The 14624-nt window shown below is 38.9% G+C and overlaps 2 protein-coding genes across 2 annotated transcripts in view; both read left to right on the top strand.

Annotated features, from left to right (window-relative positions):
• LOC131686209 (uncharacterized) overlaps positions 1-8478 on the top strand; it is a 43387-nt gene extending 34909 nt beyond the window's left edge. The window contains exons 2-3 of the mRNA XM_058970452.1: positions 8035-8189; positions 8247-8478. Of these exons, the coding sequence (XP_058826435.1) occupies positions 8035-8189; positions 8247-8369 (278 nt within the window). The 3' untranslated portion in view covers positions 8370-8478. The remainder of the gene's footprint in view (positions 1-8034; positions 8190-8246) is intronic.
• An 896-nt stretch (positions 8479-9374) lies between these two features.
• On the top strand, positions 9375-10146 carry LOC131686208 (uncharacterized). Its single transcript, XM_058970451.1, has 3 exons — positions 9375-9557; positions 9644-9720; positions 9785-10146. Exons 1-3 carry the CDS (start codon positions 9476-9478, stop codon positions 9965-9967), a joined length of 342 nt encoding a protein of 113 aa, XP_058826434.1. The 5' UTR covers positions 9375-9475; the 3' UTR covers positions 9968-10146.
• The last annotated feature ends 4478 nt before the right edge of the window (positions 10147-14624 follow it).

Genomic DNA, 14624 nt, shown 5'->3' with positions numbered 1-14624 from the left:
AAAAATTATCATACATGACAATTGTAGGGTTTTTTGCGAAAATTCCACTCTAAGAAACCTGCTTGGTTAAGGTTTGAGCGTATTAATATTTAAGAAAAAAAGGGATAAAACGCGCCCCCTAAGGAAATATGAACATAACTTAGCTATAGAACATTAAATAGGAGAATTTAATTAATGATATATTTTAACCAACATTTTCCCTTGTAATCGCAATAAGGCTTTGCAAAATATTTCAAAACAAGAAAAATATGCAATATTTCAATTAATGATTACGCTTTGAAAAATGGGTACACCAAAATGCAAGTGTTACAAAATGAACCAAAATGAACAATTTACAAATTAAAGGTGTATTCTGAAATGCAAAACAATTCAGTTCAGTACAGTTCGAAAAATTTATAAAAAAAACTAATAGTTTCATTCATTCCAACACTTAAATCGTCCTTAAATATGTGAACATTTAGGTTTCTTTACTCAAGAGATTATTGAATTAATTAAGTTTAGTTATTATGAATTTTGAGCGGGGAGGTTGGGAGGTTCATCTTCTTCGGTTGTAGATCTTGCCCCTGAAAGTTTATGCCAGTTTCAATTCATCAATCAATCCGATCACAATACCAGTAATTTGATACTCCAATACATCTTATTACCAGAAGACTAAAACCTCTCGAAACTAACACTCGAACTACGCCAAGAGCAGCAATCAGCACCGTATCTGCCCAATCATGCCGGGGGTCCAGAATGACTACATGAAGCCATGGCATCATCGTAGGTCAAAGCCATTTGCGAAAATTAGCTATGGTCCAAGGTTGGAACGTGAATTCCTCCGTGCATATCTCTTCGCAATCATGCCAAACTAATTGCACGATACAACAGTGCAGGTCGGGCTGGTTCATCGAAAAGAAGCACCCTCTGATTCATTCAGGAAACATCAGTCAGTGTTGTGCCCGTCTGCCCCCAGCATAAGTCAACCGGTCAGCTTCATCATATTTGTAATTTAGGCGAAATAGTTGTGTGATTGACTGTTGCCTGAATAATCGTTGTTGTTGGCAATTAAGCCTGTCTGATTTCTCAGAATATTTGCTCGACTCCCAAAACGTTCGGCGGTTGCCTTGCTTGCTCATCGTGCCTGAGAATATGAAAGTAGCAAAGATTTGCCAACTCATCGAAAGGATTGCTACAAATCAATATATCTGTGGTTCGTTCTCAAGCTTTCAAATAGATAAATTCATACATTTTTGTAACCACACAGTAATAATGTATATTACCAATGCATATTCGTAGCAAGAAAATTTATACGACGGGAGCAACGGCAACGTGCCAAAAGAATTATCCTATTACCATTAGGCGAATTCCAATGAGCATACAAAACAATCTAACGTTCTGAGTATTATCCGCTATGAAGCGTCGCTCCCTTGAAACCGATCCGAACACTCATCATTTGGTGCCGGGGGTGTCGCTCCGCGGTGACACAACACTGCAGCCGGTAGGTACAACCATTTCATGCTAGACAGATGATGTCGACGGGACGAGGAAGTAATAAAATTAGATATAATCACATCTAAAATTCATGAAACTCATCAGGTGTACGTCATCATCAAAACCCAGTCTCAGTTTTTATACGTCTCGGCTGAATGTGAGTTCGCGCATATTCCTTTCCCAGAACTGTAGGTAGCGTGAAGCGCAGTCAAGCGAATCATACTGACATTGTTATTCACGAAGACATGTAGAAAGGGCCAGGGGATGGTTTCACACAGGCTTTATTTAGTGGTAAGATTGGACCACGTCAATAAGTTGTCCTGTTCTTCGTTTCCATCTGGGAATCGTACGCTCCCAACTGGAATACGACCTTCATCTCAACGTAATAGAGTTGAGGTGTATTTTCAAATTATCTTTGAAAATGTTTATTCATTCTCATTTGATTGCATGAGTCCCTTTACACAGAGGTCCCATCAACCTTTCAGTTCGGTTTCGTATACCATATAATAATCCCAAAAAGTGGAACTACTTGTCGTCCACTTTCCGCAAGACGTACGTCCACTCAAGATAGACAATCCTCTAGAGTACTAGCTGCACGGGTAATGAGATTTTCCGGTACTACCACAGGAATGTGTGCCATTCATCGGAGCGGAAGGGAGGCATCTTATAAACTCTTACGTGCGAACAGGAATGTTTTCCACCAAATAAACCTAAGAACTTCATCTTATCAATTTCTCTCAACCTAGATTCGCACTGGGTACATCATTTTAACTGATGCAAGATTGCAAAGGAACGAGAGTGTATTTTTGTTCGTACTTGCCGCTGGAAATCTTTCATGAAGAAAATTTGTTATTTCCTCCTTGAAAAATGGATTCGAAATCTGATGAAATTGGCTAAACCTACTAACAATTTATAACAGATGTAGGATAAAGGCACCATAATTCGTTATCACAAAAATTTAACAACTTTGTACATGAATGGATATTATTTAATGCTAATGCTTTAAGGAGATTTTCAGCCGGTGCTGGTTCATCTTCTAGCAAGTAATAAGAAAACACTAGTATCATGGAACCAAAGATTGCTTAAACAATTGTGTTTTACTTTTCGACGCAAAGGAAAATAGCACTAATTTAGAAACAAAAGTGGGTTAGAAAGAAACCCCGAGTGAAAATATACTTTGAAAATACATATGAAGTTTTTGAAAAAAACAGTCTATTTTCAACCATCAAAGAAGCGGTCACGATACTCAGTGCGCTCCTGCTTCTGTCCGAGCCAGTGAAAAGCGAACGAAAAAAACAGTTACTTGTGTGCATTGTTTGAAGAACAAAGGATACCGTTATTTGTATTCTTGTGTGATTTTTCAAGATGACTGAGTCTCATCAACAAAGCGTCATTATTCGGCCTAACACAGTGGCGATTGACTTCAGATCTTTTCGCGTAAGATCAAGTATTCGTGATGTGGAACATCTGCTGAAGGTGAAAATGCAGCTTCGGTTTTCGGAAGTCACCTCCATACAACTTGAACACGTCAGGCATGCGGTGCTGATAACCTTCAACAAATTCGCCCAGGCGAAAAGATTTATTTCGCAAAACAACTTGAAACACGTGCTTGTTTGTGTCAACGTTGAAATCAAGATCCCTATATACATGGATAATGGAAATATTGAAGTTAAATTACATGATTTATCTCCACTTACTTGCAAAGTGGCAATTAAAAAATTCATGTCGAATTTCGGAGCAGTGGAATTACGGAGGACACATGGAGAAACTACTTCCCAGGTATTTCAAATGGTGTCTTTGTGGTGAAAATGCGGGTAAACCAACGCATTCCCACCTACCTTACCCTGCAGTACAAAACAGAAGGGAATGATACCATTACACAGCGAACTCTTTGTTCATATCAAGGACAAACGAATACGTGCTAGTTCTGTGAACAAACGGCACACTACGGACAACCCTGCCCAGAAACCGCTGAGGAAAGCTCACCTGCAGAAAGAAATGCCAACACCCAGGCTCCAATATCTTCAACTGAACCGCAAACGGTTGCCAAATTTGAGGCTGCTGTTCAGGCAATAATGTCAACTGTAAAAGCTGCGTCAAGTACTTCAAACTTAACAACTAATACCACCAGTGAAAGAACTACCACCAAGGATGGTGTGTTCACATTCGTGACCCGCAAGGGTAAGAAGCCAGGAAGAACATCTGTTCGCGAGTATCAAGGCAGTAATCAGGATGCTGATACGGGCGTAAACGATAACGAAAGAGACAAGGATAACCCCGAAATTGGCGAGAGAAGGAACATCTTCCCGACGCGAAAAAAGATCTCCGCTCGCAATAGCAAGTTGCGCGCACGGGATCTTACAGGCTCAAAATAAAATGTATCGTAATTTTTATTTTTTACATATTGTAAATAAATAAAAGACCATGGCTCCTCTAAGCTAACGCATTGAGCCGTGTCAAATAAACGAACTAAAAAAAACTAATTCACTACCATGTTCAGGATACCCCAAAAAGTTATTACAACTAGCTTATAGCCAAAGTTTATTCTAAAATTCATCCATACAAATCTATATTCAATTAGCTTCTTGCACAGAGCCATAACGCATTTTAAAATTGTAATTTTTAAGGCAAAATTTAAATATTTTTCAATGTATCGATTACAAATCGAAAAGTTATACCTCCTACTTTCACCCCATTCAAAGCCCTTCAGAAAAACTAAACAGAATTATATTTCATTTAGTTGAATCAGAGTAAAAGATTTCAATGCCCGTTTTAACACACTGTCTGTCAAAGTAAGAATCTAATATTTGACCGAAGTCTATCCCACACAAACGCTGAAATTTTCATCAAAATCGGAGAACACCGACATACGCCCGCTATTCCCGCTTGGCATCTGCAACGCCACCTGAATATGACTGGCTGATTCAACGCTTTGGTTAATCGATGATTGAGGAGATATTCGCCGAATTATCAATAATTAATTGAGAAGGAGTTGGTGGGATCGTTTTATGTTTTTTCCGACGCGTACAAACAATTTATCACAATATTTTGCTTAAACTAAATGCATTGCAAATTCGAAAATGCAGTTTAATTCTTGAAATGTGAATATATTGCACGTATCCAAATGCTACGTTAATGTATTCGTGTGGGGCTTATTATTATACTTGAATGCAGTCTCAGAATGTACGTGTAAGATCAGGCATTCTTTAAAAGGGTTCGTTGGATGTACAATAGAGCTATCACCTTGCATCTCCAGGACTATGCTCGCTACTTTACATAAAAACAAATACGTATATTAAAAAATAGGGGCAGGCAAGTTTTTTTTTTCATAAAAGAAATTTACTTGAACCCTCGAAAACTAACATATGGAACAATAACATAGAGTAATTCATGTTGACAAAACCATGCTATGTCCGTCTCACCCCCAGTTCTCCTATATATCTTGATGTCTTTGGGGAAGTATATTAGATAGAATTGAGCCTCATTTTGACAACATCGTAGCAACTGATCTAGATTAGTTCTATTTTTCGACAGAGACGTTCTAGAAAAAAAACTTTCTTCTGCAAAGTTCTTTGTACTGACATATTACTTGAAAGTATGTTTTAAGCTGCTTTTATAGATGGTGCTATATTACATTTTCACGGAGTGATCCCAAAAATTAAATTTTACAATGTTTTCATGCAAATATTTTTGTTAAATAATATTTTATTGCAACAAATCTTCGAGAATAAACCGTAATAAAGCCACAAACAATAATTTATCCATATTATTACGATTTTTACGGTATATTTCATCAAAAACATCGAAAAAAGTATGTTTTGCAGAATTCGAATAACTGATAAAGTGCCTGCTAAAATTTTGATCGCGACTAGTCAAGATTGTAATATTAACTGTGAAGAGACAAAACTAGGGCTACTTGGGGCTTTTTTTCTTACAGACGTATAAAGAACATGAAAATTATAGTTTTTGGCGAGAAAGGTCTAGTTTTAAATACTCATAACTATTCAGTAATATGTGTTACTATTAGTTACAAATATTATTAGATGTTATGTAGTCGGAACATACTTTGCCAATATGAAAACAAACAACTTTCCAACCAAGTTCAAGTTATTCAAAATGTTACTAAATTCTACCCGAGACAATTTACCGAAGACTCTGAACCGACAAAATACACACCCAAAGCACTGGTGGTTCAGATAGCGCTCCACTGTGCTACAGTAGGCGAAGAAGCGAATATTTCTCCATCGCTTGAGGTCACCACACGCAATATCAAATTACGTGTACGCGATCCATAGGTTACCCGCTAATATTCGAATTTTTATACATATTTTTTTAATATATGTTGATAATAAATATATGAAAAATCTACGACTCCTAACTTAACACATCGAACCATGTCGAGTAAACAAATTAAACACAAAAAAGTATACGTGATTCTTTCGTTTTGGGAAAACTTTAAATAACATTCAAACGAGTATCACAAAACGAAAATGGAAGAGGAGAATTAATCTGTTAAATTTGGATAATGATTATCAGACTATTTATATATGTAGTTTTGCACATCAAAAGCGAAACATTGAGAACATAAAGAGCAAACACGAAATTATTGCGACACATTCAACAGGGCATAACTTTTTTACCATTGGGTAAAAATCAACCAAATTTTGCACACTTTCTCATTGATGTGTATTGTTTACATGCTGTCAAACTCGAAGTCGTGTTTTTCGATTCAACGAAAATGGAGGTGAACCAACGCGAGTCGAGAGAACAAATTCTTTCCAAACACCTGGAATTTCCTGACCTGTCGCACAGGCAGTTGGGAAAAATGTTGAACATTCACCATTCAACCGTCTCCAGAGTGTTGAAGCAGTTCCAGGAGCGGTTGACGTTGGACCACGGCAAAGGAGCTGGAAGAAAACCGGGACCGGAGAACAAAAAGACGGAGGGAAAGGTGAAGCGGATGATTAAAGCAAATCCCAACGTCTCAAGCCGTGATTTGGCTAAAAAGATCGGCATGTCGCAGAGCTACGTCCAGAATGCAAAGAAGAGAGCTGGACTGCATACATACAAAGTACAGAACTTCCCAAACCGCGATGAGCGGCAACAATCGACGGCTAAAATTCGGGCAAGGAAGCTCTACGAGAAGATGCTGACAAAATATGGCTGCTGTGTGATGGACGATGAAACGTATATAAAAGCCGATTTTAAGCAAATTCCGGGGTTGGAGTTTTTCACCGGCAAGAGCAAGTTCTATGTGGACGACAAATTTAAGAAGAAGAAAATGTCGAAGTTCGCCTCCAAATATCTCATTTGGCAGGCCATCTGCTCTTGCGGACTGAGGAGTGAGCCTTTCGTGACAAAGGGCACAGTAAATGGCGAGATCTACAAATTTGAGTGCCTCGAAAAGCGCCTTTTGCCGTTCTTGCAGCAGCACGACGAAGCTCCGCTATTTTGGCCAGATTTGGCATCATGCCACTATTCTAAAAGTGTCCTGGAGTGGTATGAGGCCAATTCTGTCCATTTTGTTCCAAAGGACATGAATCCGCCAAACTGTCCGGAGCTGCGCCCGGTGGAGCAGTACTGGGCAATGATGAAGCGGGAACTTCGGAAAAGCAAGAAGACAGTCAAAGACGAGAAGGACATAGAAAAAAAACTGAGAAACTGGTACCGGATGACACTGTAAAGACTTTGATGGAGGGCATTAAGCGAAAATGCGTTCAATTTTACACTCAAGGCTCCATCGATTAACTTTTCTTTTGATTTTTGAAGTAAATATATGTATAAAACTACTCTAAAATTTTGGTTCGATTTTAAACATTATAAGAAAATTGGCATGACATTTTCGGTGTCGCAAAAATTTCGTGTTCGCCCTTTACATCCATGTTCTAACAAATAAGTATAAAATACGTGTGTAATCATTTGAACGAATTCCTCTTAAAACCATATCAGTATATCCCAAATTAGAAGTATAATTATAGCAGCCATTTTGAAATATATGTGGAATTCGCTGTCACTCAGTAGGCGACAGTATTCCATTTACTTTTAAGGAAGACCGCAAAATCCTTATATAGGAAGGTCCTAACATGCGTCAAAACGAAAACTGCCTCTGCGCTCGTATGTGTGACAGTTTCTATGGGCGAATGGTAGCGTCTACGTCATCAATACCACGTTTTATAAGCTGTCTCTGTTCACTACCACTAACAGTTTTGACGCATGCTAGGACCTTGTTTAGAGAGACTTTGAGTAGACCGTTAATTTTTACATAATAATGTAAGACATCTGCATGAAATTCATTGTCAATTTTTCATAAACTCGCATTCGCACTATCTATAGCATGTTTCATTGTTTTATATGCACGATCACTCCTTCCACAACTTATCATATCATGTGTAGCACCGTGTGAAATCTCTTTCCCGAGCAAATCTGCATGCCAGCACCTGTACATAACTCTGCATGCCCGGAATTGAGCGTAATCACCAAACCAAGGGTACGGTCATATACAAAGCACAGAGTCGGAACGGAATGAACCGTAATTTCCTTCAAAACAATCCTATTTTACAGTCGCCGCCCCAAGGTACCAGGTCTTGGAGCACCGTGATGGCTACATTCCGGTATACATCCGGTATGGGGATGAACCACTGTCCGACATCAATCCTGCCCTAGCAGCTGCCTTCCACGAACCAATGAAACGCGTGAGCCGAGCCGAACTAGCACAGGTCGGAACTAATGAGCAATTGAATCGTTTGCATTAGATAATAATTTGTATTCCACAGAAACTGCAAGCGGATGAGTCTCCCGTGAATAATACCTCAAGCAATTCGACCTCCATATCGACGTCCATTTCGGCTTCCGATGAAATTCGCGCGGTGGCGAAACCGACTGCGGTTGCCAATTAACCGGTAACCGGAGCAGCCAGCGAAAAAGTTACCCGATACGATGTTACTAATATTACGTTACACAATTTTGTACTGAACAAAAGACTAATAAAGCCATACAAGAGCCGTACTTATATGCTCTATTTTTACTTGCATTTCAAATAAACGTGTATCTAGCATGTTATAGTTCTCGTTCTATGATTCCAGAGACCAAACCATTGAAATATCAGGACCTACCGAAAAAGGACGGCCATGTCCCCGTCTACATTCGCGTCGGTAATACCCCGTTGGAACAAATCAACCGTGACCTTGCAGCTGCCTTCCAGGAAAGCAATGCGCGTAGCATTCGAGGCACCGTGATTCAGGTATTTCGAAACCGATCACCGAAAGACATAATAATAATCAGCAATTTCAATTTCAGAAACTCAACCGAAAGGCTCGTTTCTCCTCCGAATCCAACAGTGCTTCCAGCGAAGAGACAACTAATGTGATTGTGAAGCAGCTTGATCCAAACTATAGGATTATCATCAACGATTCCAACTCAAGCTCGAACGAGTCCAACTCTTCCGAATTCTTTTTGCACAAAATACTGTCGGTAAAGCCAACCAAATCGACTGTAGAATCTAACAACGTAATTTAGAATACATGCTCGTCACACTCTGCCATTAAAGTGACTGAACAAATTTTATAATTATGCTGCCGACTGCGTACATGCAGAGCACCTCACATTCATCTTCAACTAGTAATATTTAATATTCATTATCAGTTCTTAGATTGCGTTGCATTTGCGAAGACGTAATATGCCACCCGATAAGAAAACCTAGCAGGACTATCTGAGTGAATAAAAAACAACAACGTGTAAGAAAAAATAGACTAATAATTCATTTCGCTTTGATGACCTATTTCCACGAGATGGTTGCATTTTGGCTTTAGTTCCAGGAAATTTACTCTTTCTTTCGTTATCTCGTTCGAGTTCATTGTTTTACAACAAAAAAATCCACCGGGCAAAATATTACTTGTTAATCTAAGATCATTAAAATTATTCGACTAACCCCAGAAGTTCATCAATACGGAATAGCATCAGCTCTGGAATAGTTGTTTGTCCGTCGTTCACTCGTTCAGTTAGAATGGAAATTTCTACAAGAGCCCTGCATTCAGTACTCCTAGTAGTAGCAACGTTGGTCCTTCTCATCCCACTCGTAACGGTTGGTAAGTTTCCAGAAGCAAACATAATACTCTATCTCTAGATGGGAAAATATTTCCTTCTTTTACTATTTTCCATCCCTCGCCCGAAGAATGTGTCCCACTCCGAGATGTTCGCGCCTTCGATGACGAGCTAGTCCAGCGCCACAACAAGGACGAGCTGATTCAAGTAGAAATTATGCAGCTTAAAAGATATTTCAACGGGATGACTAAATGAAAACTTTTCTCCGCAGCTCTTCCAGGAAGACGCCAAACTGTTTTCCTCCAGCTTCAGTAATGACATAAGCTCGGAGGAATTGACAAGAAATGTACTGCGCGAGTTGAACCCGAGCTCTACCATGAGTCCGGGCCAGATACAGCAAATTCGGGATATCGTTCGCAAGTACACTGCAATCAACAATTCACCGATGCTCTGAAAAGTTCAGCTGGAAGATCCAGAGTTCCACAGTTGGAAGCATGCTTTGGTATATAATTATTACTAATAAAGGTAATTATCGTAATGATAAAGTTGTGGAAATTATAAAACAGAACACAGCATTTGGTATAACACGCTGAATTGTGCTAAACCAATAAAGATTATATGAAGCGATTCAAATACTGTGTTTTAATCTGATCCAAAGCTCTTTAGTTATTAAAGTAGAAAAGAATTTCAAAGAGCGAATAGAAATGCCTACAATCAGGAACCAGTAGTCAGAATCGATTAGCTCAACCGAAACGTTCTTACGTTTCTCAGAGATTTCATGAGCGTTTTTTCAAAAAGACATATCTGCAATGAGTGACTCTCTTTGTTTACTTTCTCTTTCGATTTGTACGGCGTCACTATAGCATTTTTCACTTATTTTGCCGTACAGATCGAAAGACGGTGGTTTTGACTAGCATATTATGCAAAAAGTTGAAGGTTAAATGTTAAAGCGACCGAATTATTAACAGAAGAGAAAGTAAACAAAGAGAGTCACTCATTGTAGATATGACGTTTTGAATAAAAGGTCTAGATTTGTCTTTCCATGTCGTCTCATTATTTGGTTGATGAAAAGAAAAAGAGAAGTGAAAATTAATGGTAGGTAAATAGAACACACAGAAAAAAATCTGTTGATAAATTCATTAGTTCAAGTCACGATTTAGTGAACTGAACGAAGACAATATTCCTATATTTTTAAATTTACGTTTATAAAAAACCTGCTCATTCTTGATTTACCAAACTATCGTCGCATTGTTTATGTATATCTACATTTTTAATTTTACAGTTTTTATGCACAAACATAAGTTATACAATGAAACTATTTCACTTCACTGATAATATAAATTCGTAATAATAATGAAATCGATCATGCAATGCACGAATTTATTCGTCGTTTTCTGCAACGAAGTATTTTCGTACATTGTAAATAGTAGGTTTCGTTCATTTCATGATCAAGAATAGCCGCTAGGTGAACGAAAGATTTCGTAAATTTTACACATTTAATATACATTGGACGAATGATATCGTTGATAACGACATTATTTTTCGTGGATGAAACAAAATGTTTTGTTTATTTTAATAAACATTCGTGTATATTACGAACTATTTCGTTGGTCGCACGAATCCATTTCGTTTATCTTAGAAAAGTTTTCGTATTTATTAGCCTCTTATTGTTTTCAGTCGATCTTTTGGGATCGATGTTTGACAGCTCCGATTTTTTTTATTAAAAGAACAGATCTGGCAAAATCGATTTAATTGTGGTATGAAGAAATGACCGCTTGATGAACGAAAGTTTTCGTAAATTTTACTTATTTAGTGTACATTGCACGAATGTTTTCGATGAAAACGACATTATTTTTCGTGAATGAATATCGGTTATATTGGTTTCACGAAAATGGCTGGACCGATTTGATCAACTTAGTCTCAAATGAAAGGTGTTGCGTCCCCGGAAACTGATATTAAATTCCATCTCCATCCGACTTCCGGCTCCGGAGTTACGGGTTGTGGAGGGCGATCACATAGAAAACTCCGATTCAAACCGATACCGCGATGAATGCAAAAAGGTTCTCTTATATATACTTACCAAGTGTAATAAGAATGAAAGACATTTCCATAATGTTAAATTGTACGAACCAGCTATTAAATCATAGTTTGTAGAAATGAGAAAGGCACAATTGCACCTCTAAGTGGATTAAAACAGGTTTTTTATTGATTTAATCAGTTTGTCTGATTTGGTATTATGCATGCAACGTGTTTGATAAGGTTTCTTCGCAATGTTTTATCTACAAAGTCTTAAATAAATGGTGTCCACAATGTCTTAAAAAAATTATATCGATATATTTCGGGCACCCTAGGATTTTCTTTCCTGACAGCTATTTGGTTATTGAGTGAAAACATTCGTAACGGTAGGTCGACTGCTCTTTTTGGTCAAATTATTTAAATATGCTCAAACTAATGGATGTCGAAAATCAAACGATTGAGGAACATTTCATTGAAGACCAGAATATGACCAAAGAGGAGACTTAGGAAATACACGTTGAAGAACATTTGCAGTTCGAGTTTGTTGAATTCTACGAACTATATGTTGACAAATCTAAGCGGCACCTCACAGCTAAATAATGATAATAAGAGTGTGCTTACTGAATTCCTAGAATCACCTGAAACACTCGCACGAATAGGAACATTACGATTCAAGTGGCGTAGTCCTTTTAGACACATTTTTAGTGCATACGGATCACCGAAATCTGAAGCGTTTTTTCGTAAGAAACCGAGAGTCGCAAAGGCTTTGGCAGGTATGGTGAAAAAATGGTCGCTGAATTTTGGTTTGCAGCCAAATAAAACTCCCAGGTCTTTAATTGACAACACCCTTTCTAGGCTGCAGCTATCTACTTTATAGTCGGAACGAGAAATCAAGCGACGTCGACTAAAGCTAATCACTTTGCACTTATTTGTGTTCAAATCCATTTCGTTGAGTCTTAAACTAAGTCAATATCAGCTTGCAGAACTACGTAATCTAGAGGAGATTCTATTTTTCGGAAAATCTTCAGGTTATCGGCATATAACAGGTTTCCAGACTGAATTCGCTCGCGGAGATCGTTTATGAATAAGATGATTATAAGAGGCCCGAAATGGCTGCCTTGCTACATTGTCGACAACACTCCCGACAGCCGGCTGTTCGGAGTTCAAGTTGTTTTCGATGAAACAATTTCGATAGACGATTACCCAGAGTTTAAACGCCTAGAACATTTACGTATCCTTCAGTCAATAAACTATTCAAACATCTTATGCACGAAAGTATATTCTCAGTCGCATCGCTTGCTTGAAGCGAATCCTGACTAACAACCCACCCACTACCCAATCCGTGGTACTTATGGGAGTGTCACTGAGTCGGGGCCTTCCGTTAAGTAAGTACCACATCAACACTTCCTTTCTCATCCCAAGTTACGGTAAAGATGGTCGTGGCCCGCAATGGTGGCTCTCAGGCGAAATTCTCGCTTGGACTGGATCGATTGTTATTCCCAAACAATGCTCCTCAAGTAGTCTGGCTGGAAATGAGAGTCATCAGTCTGCAATCTACGAAGTATACCGTGCTTACTCAACGCAACGCAACGCAAAACGACATTATTTTTCGTGAATGAAACGAAATGTTTTGTTTATTTTAATAAACATTTGTGTATATTACGAACAATCTCGTTGGTCGCACGAATTCATTTCGTTCATCTAAGAGAAATTTTCGTATTTAATAGCATATTATTTTGACATTGCTCAGGCAGAGAAAAACTCAAACTTATTCATACAAACCCAACGAGCAGTTCGGCTCAACTGAATCCGTACTGCTCCAGATTCTGGAAGCGAAAGAGCTTCAGGAAATTTTCCTGAAACCGGCGGACACGGATACGGCTACTACATATTCAGACCAAGACCGCCGTGATGATCAACAATTAGCCGACGTATAGCAACAATGACTCCATATTCTACCTCTATTGAAGCTCTTTTGACGTTAATGGTTTGACGAATGGTGCTCGTAAATATTATAAAGATATTCGTATATAGCAGCGAACAGTTCGTTTGCCGAATGAAGCTGTTTCGTAATAAGCCAACGAAAGTCGTTTCGTGGTTTTCACGAAAAACTCGTAATGAAAAATAAGTGTTTCAATAGAACTACGAACGATTCATCATATGTACGAAAAATTCGTATATTTTATGAAAATTGTATGTGCGAAATTAATTCCTAGCGATTTACGGATATATTCTATCAGTGCCCTTTCTACTGCTACCGATCCCCTGAACGGGTTGGGCGGGGCATTAACTAACGCAGCAACATCGAAATCGAGTGTACCTAATTAGGTGTGATCAGGAGGGTGTCACTCTTGTCATCCGCTATGGAGACATACCGACTTTGACAGTAGTCAACATATGATGGGCCTAGCTGCATCTAGGCCCACGTCGCCCGTGCAATAGCATTGGGTTGTTTTGATTTTAACAAAGGCAGATCTTGGTTAGGACAAAATGGCTACCTAGCAGGGGGCTGGGTGTGATTGATGATGGGGCGAAGTAAACCCCCCTGCAGAATGCGCGATGGGTTAGCTGTCAGCGTATTGTCTACAGCGCATACATCGAACGCAGCTAAAGATACTGCAGGCCACTTGTTGATTCCACCGGTTGCTGTCTGTACACTGGCGCGCCGTGCACGTACGTTGGAAGCCTGTTGCGTTGTAATAACCCTTAGGCCAGCAATTTCGGTCAAACTTTGGGTCGACGATTACTACAATGTCGCCGACAGCAATAGGTTTTGCTGGAGTAAACCACTTGGTTCTGCGTGTGATCATGTCACGGATCCACTACTTCCAGAATAAGTTCCCCATGTTCTGTGATTGAGTTCGACAGTTCCTTCTATGTACCGGACTGTCATCGACGTGAACCCACGACTTCAGATTGTTTACTGTTCCTTACAGAAAAGGTTAGGTTTAACACAGGTGATTCATCGATATTCAGGGGAGTGTCGGTCAGTGGTCACGAGTTGACAATGTTTTCTACCTCGATCAACGCGTTTTAATGCACTTCGACGGTAGATAGTCTACCTGGTTATAGCTTGCTTAAATTCAGCTCATGCT

The sequence above is a fragment of the Topomyia yanbarensis genome, chromosome 2 (assembly GCF_030247195.1).
Source record: "Topomyia yanbarensis strain Yona2022 chromosome 2, ASM3024719v1, whole genome shotgun sequence".
Lineage (NCBI taxonomy): Eukaryota > Metazoa > Arthropoda > Insecta > Diptera > Culicidae > Topomyia > Topomyia yanbarensis.
This window is presented reverse-complemented; position numbering and strand designations above follow the sequence as displayed.